The following is a 9,849-nucleotide window of genomic DNA, read 5'->3' as shown; positions in this document are numbered from 1 at the left end:
AAACATCTATCCATTTCTCTTATTTACTTTGCATATTCATTACTATTTTGTGATTTGGTTGTGATAACCAATGGGAGGAAGGAGAAGATCGCCTCCAGCATGCCGAGACCTCAAGGCAACTCAAGAGCAGATCGCCAATGGAAGCTACACCATCCTGCTCCAGCCGGATCTGGAGGCCGGCGCACCATGATTCACCAAGGGCACCGTCGTGAGGTTTGCCGTCTATTTGCCGGCCGTCTTGTGTCCGTTTGCCGGTTGCCCATGGGGACGGCGGTGTCGGCTCATTTTGGTGGTGCTTATTGTTGGCAGGTTCGTGCAGCACACTGGAGGTTTGGGAGCGCGTGATGACCATCATGTCCAGGATACTGCAGCTCGAGGACACCATAGCCGTCCAGAGCAATGATATCTTGGATTGAAATCTGTAAGTGGAGGATACATTGTAACCTGTCAAATAATGTGTACCTGTTGAGAGAGTAACAATAGCAGAATGTTGACATGTCTGTGTTTGGGATTGTAGGCAGAAGGCCACGATAGGAAACCGGTTAACTCCGTGGAAGGTACAATACTGCCGATTTCATTTCTGAATGTTGCGTTGCACAGTCACAATATCTTAGAAAAAAAATCTTCGGCAATGCTTATCTGTAGCTGAAAATCCTCTTCTGGTTATGCAGTACATCCTCTCCTCCTCTGATGTTGATGTGAAATCTCCTTCTACAAGGTAACTAGACAACATTCCTACAAATTTGCAAGCTTTGTTTCTCTTAAGTCTTCCACTCAACCCCAGACAATATTTCATTGAATCTGTGAATTTTCTCCTGAACTGATAGATGCAGTTGCAGGTGAAAACATTGTGATATATGAGGTAATGAAAATATTTATGGAGGAAATTTACTTTTACACATCGTATAGGTTATCTTTATCTAAATCATGTGGTCCTTTTTGAGTTATGAGTTGCAGTAGTACTACATGAAGATTATAAATTAGGTACGATTGTTTTTGCTCTCTAATTCATGAGTACCTGCGTACAAACTCAGTATCTATTTTCACCATGTCATGGCACGGCAACCGTGGAGCGGATATGATTGAACCTTATAAGCTGGCCTCAAGAACATAAACACCGGTTCCATTTTATTTCCCTGGACCTCATAAATACTCATTTTGCTTATAACAGTTCCGAGGTATGACAAAAAGATTAAGCAAAAAGCAATGTTTGCTACAGATTCGTGTAACTGTCTTTCTTTAGAACATCTAGCCCTTTGTATATATTTCCTAGAGATAAAAAAAAAAACTAATCGCTCCAGCTGGGCTTAAATTTAGGACATTTCTTTTTGGTTGTTGAATAAGGTTTCACAACAGTGGTAGAGATAGTTCGAACTTGCAATAGCTCTGTGTCAGATGAAAAACAACAACACAAGAAGCGAGCATGTCAATCATGGGTATTGTTATTGTTCAACTTTTCCAATAGTGTTGCAGAAAACATGGTTGTTGCCGATTGAACGGATGTTATGTTTTCAAAGAGAATTCAAGTTTGTCTTTTATGTATTTATATGTGCTGGTGCAATAAAATTTGATTGAATCTTCTTTGAAATTTATTTCAGTATTAATGCCTAACTAAGTAATTATATCTAGCTTGAGCAGCTGAACTACGACGCACTGGATACACGCTAGGTATACTGACATCTTACGCATATCTTCTCTTTTATTTCAGTTATCACTTTTGGTGTAGAACTCTTTGCCTTCCATTTTATACATGATGTTACTTTGCTATATCAGTTATGTTGTCCTGACCGGATAGTTATCTTTTCTGTAAGCGACACAGGTGGTTGCTGATTGGTTGACATTTCAAGTTGGACCTTACTTAATTTGTACAAGTGTAGTGACACCATTTTCCATGTTGGTTTGTTTTGGAAGCATTTTCATGTATAAAATGGAATTGCTGGTCTGCCACTTTATTACGTCTAGCTTTCAGTCTGATTGATCTTTAACAAAACACCAAACAAAAAGGAAAAGTATGATTACCGCATATCCCTGCTACTGCTCGTATTGTAGTATTTAGTATATATCATTACTTGATATTGCAACTAATTTAATTCTTGTTAGGATGCTTGTCCTATGAATGTGATGCCCTCCACAAGAAAAAGCCAGCTGCATTAGGCAGACATAAATCTTCTTTGTTTCGGAACATGGTGGCCTTTTGGTAGAGGCACGTGAAGATTCCATTTACGCATGATGTGTACAATCTACTCCCTCCGTTCCTAAATATAAGTTTTTTAAGAAATTTCAATATAAACTACATACGAATGTATATAGACATAGTTTAGAGCGTAGGTTCACACATTTTGCTCCATATGTAGTCCATATTGGAATCTCTAAAAAGGACTAATATTGATTAGTTGTACTGATTAGTTGTATTTACTATCTAAATTGTTCTGTATGTTGTTATACCAAGCCAATTTGTATATGTGACCTTGCCTTTACGGAGTATATATATGAGATTTTCTTGGATTACCGACTAATGTATGTTTATGTGTAAATTCAGTATATGTCGTGTGGTTATTTATTTATCAAAATACCTATCATTTCATTGCAGAAATAGATAGGCACAACAACTAATGTATGGTTATGTTGTAAATTCAATATATTTCATGTGGTCATTTATTTATCAAATACCTATCATTTCATTGTAGAAATAGATGCGCGCAGCAACGCGTGCCATCAATGATCTAGTATATCTTGCAGTCCGGCTCGCAGCCCTTCTTGACAGAGTTCGTCTTCGGGGGATCTTCTTCTGGAGATGATGGAGAGCGAGATGCCTCCGCCTGCCTCCCCGCCTCATGTGGCGGACGACCCTGAGGTGTCGTCACGGAGGGTTTCTTCTGATCCGCAAAGGCCAGAAGTTAACTCTTCGGCCACCCGAAGTCCGGAGTATTCGGCTCCTAGGGAGAGCAACAAAAAGAGTCTCGGACTGTCCGGTGTACAACCGGACACACTGATGGGCCTTCTGGAGCAAGCGGCTATCTCAGAGGCGCATCGTACCTTAATGGGTACGGTGGTTGAGAGGATTTCATCCGCCAAGAACGGGTTGAATGAAGCTTTTACGAGCCTGCTAAGAGGCTTTGAGGTACACCAAGTAATATATGTGTATTTTTGACAGTACCGTACATGCTAGGTGTGCTTTGTATAGGTAGTATCCCCTGAGACTCTGGTTGCCGTCCAGAGGCGGTAAACAGAGGATCATAGTCCCAGGTAATGATCGCGCTGCTTTTATGTGCAGGCGGCTGAGGGTCCGGCGGTTGGCCGGACTGCTGGTTTTGCCGAGCTGAAGCGGCAGCTTGACATGGCGGATGCCAACATCGTTCTTGTGAACAAGCATCTTGACGAGGCACATGGTATGTATTTTTGGGTAGTCAGCAAATATTAAGAGTAGCATTATGCTAGTATCTATAATATGCTGTGACTGCAGATGGAGCTATGATATGTCTCCAACGTATCTATAATTTATGAAGCATTCATGCTATTTTATTACCTGTTTTGAATGATTACGGGCTTTATTATACACTTTTATATTACTTTTGGGATTAACCTACTAACCGGAGGCCCAGCCCATATTGCTGTTTTATTGCCTGTTTCAGTATTTCGAAGAAAAGGAATATCAAACGGAGTCCAAACGGAACGAAACCTTCGGCACCATGATTTTTGGAAGAATATCACCCGGGAGACTTGGAGTTCAGGTCAGAAGAGCCTGGAGGAGGCCACGAGATAGGAGGGTGCCCCCCCTACTGGGCGCGCCCCCGTCTCGTGGGCCTCTCGAGCACCTCCCGACCGACTTCTTTCGCCTATATAAGCCTACGTACCCTGAAAACATTGAATATCAAGATAGATCGGGAGTTCCGCGGCCCCAAGCCTCCGTAGCCACCAAAAACCTCTCGGGAGCCCATTCTGGCACCCTGCCGGAGGGGGAACCCATCATCGGCGGCCATCTTCATCATCCCGGCGCTCTCCATGACGAGGAGGGAGTAGTTCACCCTCGGGGCTGAGGGTATGTACCAGTAGCTATGTGTTTGATCTCTCTCTCTCTCTCTCTCTCTCGTGTTCTCTCTATGGCACGATCTTGATGTATCACAAGCTTTGCTATTATAGTTGGATCTTATGATGTTTCTCCCCCTCTACTCTCTTGTAATGGATTGAGTTTCCCCTTTGAAGTTATCTTGTCGGATTGAGTCTTTATTTGAGAACACTTGATGTATGTCTTGCCGTGTTTATCTGTGGTGACAATGGGATATCACGTTCCACTTGACGTATGTTTTGGTGACCAACTTGCGGGTTCCGCCCATGAACCTATGCATAGGGGTTGGCACACGTTTTCTTGACTCTCCGGTAGAAACTTTGGGGCAGTCTTTGAAGTACTTTGTGTTGGTTCGATGAATCTGAGATTGTGTGATGCATATCGTATAATCATGCCCACGGATACTTGAGGTGACAACGGAGTATCTAGGTGACATTAGGGTTTTGGTTTATTTGTGTCTTAAGGTGTTATTCTAGTATGAACTCTATGATGGATTGAGTGGAAAGAATAGCTTTATGTTATTTTAATACGAACTCTTGAATAGATAGAGCAGAAAGGATAACTTTGAGGTGGTTTCATACCCTACCATAATCTCTTCGTTTGTTCTCCGCTATTAGTGGCTTAGGAGTGACTCTTTGTTGCATGTTGAGGGATTGTTATATGATCTATCTATGTTATTATTGTTGAGAGAACTTGCACTAGTGAAAGTATGAACCCTAGGCCTTGTTTCCTATCATTGCAATACCATTTACGCTCACTTTTACCACTTGTTACCTTGCTGTTTTTATAATTTCATATTACAAATACCTTTATCTACCATCCATATTGCACTTGTATCACCATCTCTTCGCCGAACTAGTGCACCTATACAATTTACCATTGTATTGGGTGTGTTGGGGACACAAGAGACTCTTTGTTATTTGGTTGCAAGGTTGTTTGAGAGAGACTATCTTCATCCTACGCCTCCCACGGATTGATAAACCTTAGGTCACCCACTTGAGGGAAATTTGCTACTATCCTACAAACCTGTTCACTTGCAGGCCCAACAACGTCTACAAGAAGAAGGTTATGTAGTAGACATCAAACTGCTGCCTTGGAGACCCTTTGAGCAGAACTCGCCCGAGCCAAGGAGCAAGCCAGGATAAGTGATGCGGCCACCCTAAAGGCGGCCGATGAGTTAAGTGTCGAACAGGCTGCTCATCGTTAGAGCGAAGATAAGATAGCCAAAATGGTTGTCAAACTGAAAGATGCCGCCGACCGGTATGAGCTCCTTGAAAAGGAAAGCCAAGCTAAAACGGCCGACCTAAAGAAGGCCTTGGAAGCAGCCAAGGAAACTCGCTCTGAAATTAGAGGAATAAGGGAAGAGCTCCGTGAAGGCGGGGATATCATGGCTGGGAGGCCCTTTTTGTTGCGGATGAAGTTTGGAGATCCGAAGTATGCCCCTCTGGATCAGTTATGGTGTGCTGCAGATGCGTATGCGAACTTGGCAAAGAGTGCTGCTGATGCGACTGAGTTTTACAAAGATCAGAAAGATCGTGAGGTGGAAAGGTTGTTCTGGTCGCAGTTCAGTGCCCCGACGTGTCCGCTGCCGTTGAATGACAAAATGGCTGAGTGGGCCAAGCTCCATAGGTTGTCCGGGCTTGCTATGAGGTCTGTCGTGGATCATCTTTGGCCGAAGGGACCAAGGCCGGACAGTTTTTTTGGTTTAGTGCAACAATTCCTTGGTGCCGTGTCGCATATCGACGCTATGAAGAGGTCGGTGTGCATAGAGGGTGTGCGGATGGCTCTTGCCCATGTTAAAACATATTGGGCAGGGATGGAGGCCACCGCTATTGCGACCCAGGGTCCGGCGGGAGGCCAGGACCCGGCCGAGCACTATTTTGAAGAAGTCCTAGAAGGCGCCCGTTTAATAGAGGCTCAGTGCTCGAAGAGTACCATGTTCGAGTGACATGTATTTGTAAAAACAATGCTATTTTGATTATAAAGGCTGTGTTTATACTTTTGCCCGAAAGTACTATAGTGCCTCCTGTGCGGCCGTTTATGTATGTATATACCCTGAAAGTTTGCAGTCGTTGGCTTCAGCCCCCACGCATATAATGCGGGGGTGTTCGAAAAAGCGTAATCACACTTGATCCAACGTCTTGGTCCATTAAGGAGGTGATAGTGCGGCGAACCAGGCAATCGGACTATATAGCTTTAACACTTTCACTTAGCCATAGGATTTTGACGGTGGGGCTACTATATAGCCCCTGGTACTTCTGCGCTCATCTGAATACAGTGCGTGTTCGTACGTGACCGGGAAACCGGTCCTTCATTAATGCGGAGGAATCACGATGTTCCGCTAAGTCATCGAGTGGTTGACCAGTCTCACGCTACATCATGACAGTCAGTTTTCGGCTTTCTCTACTGAGGTGCTCATCCGAATGAACCAGGGCACAATCGCAGTAGTTCTCCCGATGCCACCTTAACCGATAGAGTGGAACGTAAGGTAGCAAAACACGGGAGCCAGGCAAATCCAACATTTGACCAAAGACATGATTCGGAGCTGATGCATATAAGGCCAAACTCGCGACGCCGAACACTCCCTAAGGTATTCAGACTTTTACAACATATACTGGGCTGAGTAACTCCCTCGATAATGAGCCCTGAGTCTCCAGGTACATGCATTAAACTGGCGTGACGAAATGCCAATAATGCCAGTATCCCTCCCGATTGTGATAATTGTCCAGCGGGTATGAAGCAACAAGAGATGCCACCTTAATCTAAAAAGAAACCTTTCAGTGAGCCCTGCTGCACGTCTGTGCCTTTGTCTCTCTTGTGCCGTATCCTGGAAGGCTGTAGCACGATGATCATCTGTAAAAAGGAAAAACCCAGGTGAAGGACTTCGTGCGAAAAGTTGGTTATTCTGAACGAACCATGAAAATTTAATCTGTTATTGTATTAATAGGGTCAAGCCGAACTATGGTTTTTTTACGTGCGGGCAGCCCCTAGGACCACCTATGGGGGTATATCCATAGACCCGAGCTCAGATTTATCTGGGCTTTTACAACCGGTGGTGCGCCGGACTCGTCTAACCGTGTCCGTGGTCTTGACGACCGATCATATATTTGGTTGGAGAGGTCGTTCAGTGTTCGGCTGCTAGAGCCGTCACATATTCTTCTGCACGTAGGGAACACTCTGTATTTCCGCTAACTATGATGACGCCACGCGGACCAGGCATCTTAAGTTTAAGATAACGGGCCTCTACGCCTGGTATTACTCCTTTGAAGGTAGTATTACTTTGGCTGATTCTTGACGGGTCTATCCCCATTTTGCGGACAGTGTCCTAATATATCAGATTAAGACTACTGCCGCCGTTCATAAGGACCCGGGTGAGATGGTATCCGTTAATTATTGGGTCGAGCACCAAGGAAGCCGATCCTCCGTGCCGGATACTAGTCGGATGATCCCTGCGATCAAAGGTGATAAGGCAGGCTGACCAAGGATTGAACTTGGGGGCGACGGGCTCTACAGCGTATACGTCTCGGAGTGCGCGCTTGCGCCTTCTCTTTGGTATGTGTGTTGCGTAAATCATATTCACTATTTTGACTTCTGGTGGGACTTTTTTCTGTCCCCCAGTGTTCGGCTGGTGAGGCTCATACTCGTCTTCACTTGGCGTCTCCCTCCCTTTGTGTTCGGCGTTTAGCTTGCCGGCCTGCTTGAAAACCCAGCATTCTCTGTTGGTGTGATTTGCAGGTTTCTCGGGGGTGCCATGAATCTGACATAATCTGTCTAGAATCTTGTTTAGGCTGGACGGTCCATCTCTGCTGCCTTTGAATGGCTTTTTTCGTTGACCGGGTCGAGATCCCCTGAATTCGGCATTGACCGATGTGTTATCTGGCCTGTCTTTATTGTTTCGATGCTTGTTTTTATTGCGTCGTGGCTTCTTGTTGCCATCCCTGACTTCGGATGTGTCTGGGTCGCTGGTGCCGCTACGAGCCAGCCAACTGTCCTCGCCTGCGCAAAAGCGGGTCATAAGGCTTGTTAGGTTTGCCATTGTCCTCGGCTTTTCCTGGCTGAGGTGTCTGGCAAGCCATTCATCCCGGACACTGTGCTTGAAAGCCGCTAAGGTTTCGGCATCCGGGCAGTCGACAATTTGATTCTTCTTAGTGAGAAATCTGTTCCAAAGCTTTCAGGCTGACTCTCCAGGTTGTTGAATTATGTGACTTAAATCGTCTGCATCCGGAGGTCGGACATAGGTCCCTTGAAAATTGGCCCTAAAAGCATCCTCAAGTTCTTCCCAACTACCAATTGAGTTTTCAAGGAGGCTTTTCAACCAGTGCCGAGCTGGTCCTTTCAACTTGAGGGGTAGGTATTTGATGGCTTGGAGATCATCTCCGCGAGCCATGTGGATATGAAGGATAAAGTCCTCAATCCAGACCCTAGGGTCCACTGTTCCGTCGTATGCCTCTATGTTCATGGGTTTGAATCCCTCTGGAAATTCATAATCCAGCACCTCATCGGTGAAGCACAGGGGGTGCACAGCACCCCTGTATTTGGATGTGCCATGGCATGCTATCGATGGTTGTTGTGTTCGGTGTTGATTCCGAGCTGGTATTCGATCAATATAATCGTTTTGGTTGCTGTGATCCTGTGCCGGAGCATGCTTCCTAGATCCATAGATGGACCTGGCCGTTCCGGATTTTTTGTCCAGGAGCTCACGTAAATCGTGTGCTGATTTGTGTGCGGCATCATTTGTCATGCCCAAGATGCGACCCTATCCTAAAGGAACTCGAAGGTCCCACCAAGGATAGAAGCGCATCTTGAAGACACTTTTGCAAGGTGGATATCATTACATCAACATTACATAATAGATGGGGATACATACATAAGGCACAAATGCCCCAAGCATACAACAACATCATACATAAGAGCATCATCCGACTACAGATGAAACACAAACAGAAACTCGAACGACATCCACCCTGTTAGCCCAGGCTGCCGACCTGGAACCTATCCCCTGATCGAAGAAGAAGCAGAAGAAGAACTCAACGCAAGCAAGCATCGCTCTCGCATCATGATCATCGCATAACCTGTACCTGCAATTGTTGTTGTAGTAATCTGTGAGCCACAAGGACTCAGCAATCCCATTACCATGGGTATCAAGACTAGCAAAGCTTAAAGGGGTAAGGAAGGGGTAAAGTGGTGAGGTTGCAGCAGCGACTAAGCAAGATATGGTGGCTAACATACGCAAATGAGAGCGAGAAGAGAAGCAAATGGAACGGTCGTGAAGCTAGCAATGATCAAGAAGTGATCCTGAACTCCTACTTACGTCAAACATAACCCAAAGACCGTGTTCACTTCCCGGACTCTGCCGAAAAGAGACCATCACGGCTACACACGCTGTTGATGCGTTTTAAATTCGTATCTGGTGTCAAGTTATCTACAACTGGACATTAACAAATTATCATCTGCCACATAACCGCGGGCACAACTTTCGAAAGTTTATACCTTGCAGGGGTGTCCCAACTTAGCCCATGATAAGCTCTCATGATCAACGAAGGATATACCTTCTCCCAGGAAGACCCGATCAGACTCGGAATCTCGGTTTACAAGACATTTCGACAATGGTAAAACAAGACCAGCAAGACCGCCCGGATGTGCCGACATATCCCGATAGGAGCTGCACATATCTCGTTCTCAGGGCACACAGATGAGCTAAGTGTACAGGTACCGACGTAATCCAAGTTGCCAAGGAATGGTCCCGCACGATGCTCTAGTTTGGACCAACACTCGGAGGAGCA

General features: G+C 45.2%; 1 protein-coding gene and 1 long non-coding RNA gene across 2 annotated transcripts in view; both read left to right on the top strand.

Annotated features, from left to right (window-relative positions):
- Positions 1 to 1,202, top strand: LOC123040738 (uncharacterized). The gene is made up of 4 exons (XR_006418250.1): positions 1 to 213; positions 310 to 421; positions 518 to 557; positions 672 to 1,202. It is a non-coding gene; the product is annotated as an uncharacterized lncRNA (long non-coding RNA).
- Positions 1,203 to 1,330: 128 nt separating this feature from the next.
- The window catches only part of LOC123039074 (uncharacterized), a 12,319-nt gene continuing 3,800 nt past the window's right edge, over positions 1,331 to 9,849 (top strand). Inside the window, exons 1-2 of the mRNA XM_044462373.1 lie at positions 1,331 to 3,121; positions 3,275 to 3,403. Coding sequence (XP_044318308.1) covers positions 2,795 to 3,121; positions 3,275 to 3,403 — 456 coding nt within the window. The 5' untranslated portion in view covers positions 1,331 to 2,794. The remainder of the gene's footprint in view (positions 3,122 to 3,274; positions 3,404 to 9,849) is intronic.

The sequence above is a fragment of the Triticum aestivum genome, chromosome 2B, assembly GCF_018294505.1.
Source record: "Triticum aestivum cultivar Chinese Spring chromosome 2B, IWGSC CS RefSeq v2.1, whole genome shotgun sequence".
Lineage (NCBI taxonomy): Eukaryota > Viridiplantae > Streptophyta > Magnoliopsida > Poales > Poaceae > Triticum > Triticum aestivum.
This window is presented reverse-complemented; position numbering and strand designations above follow the sequence as displayed.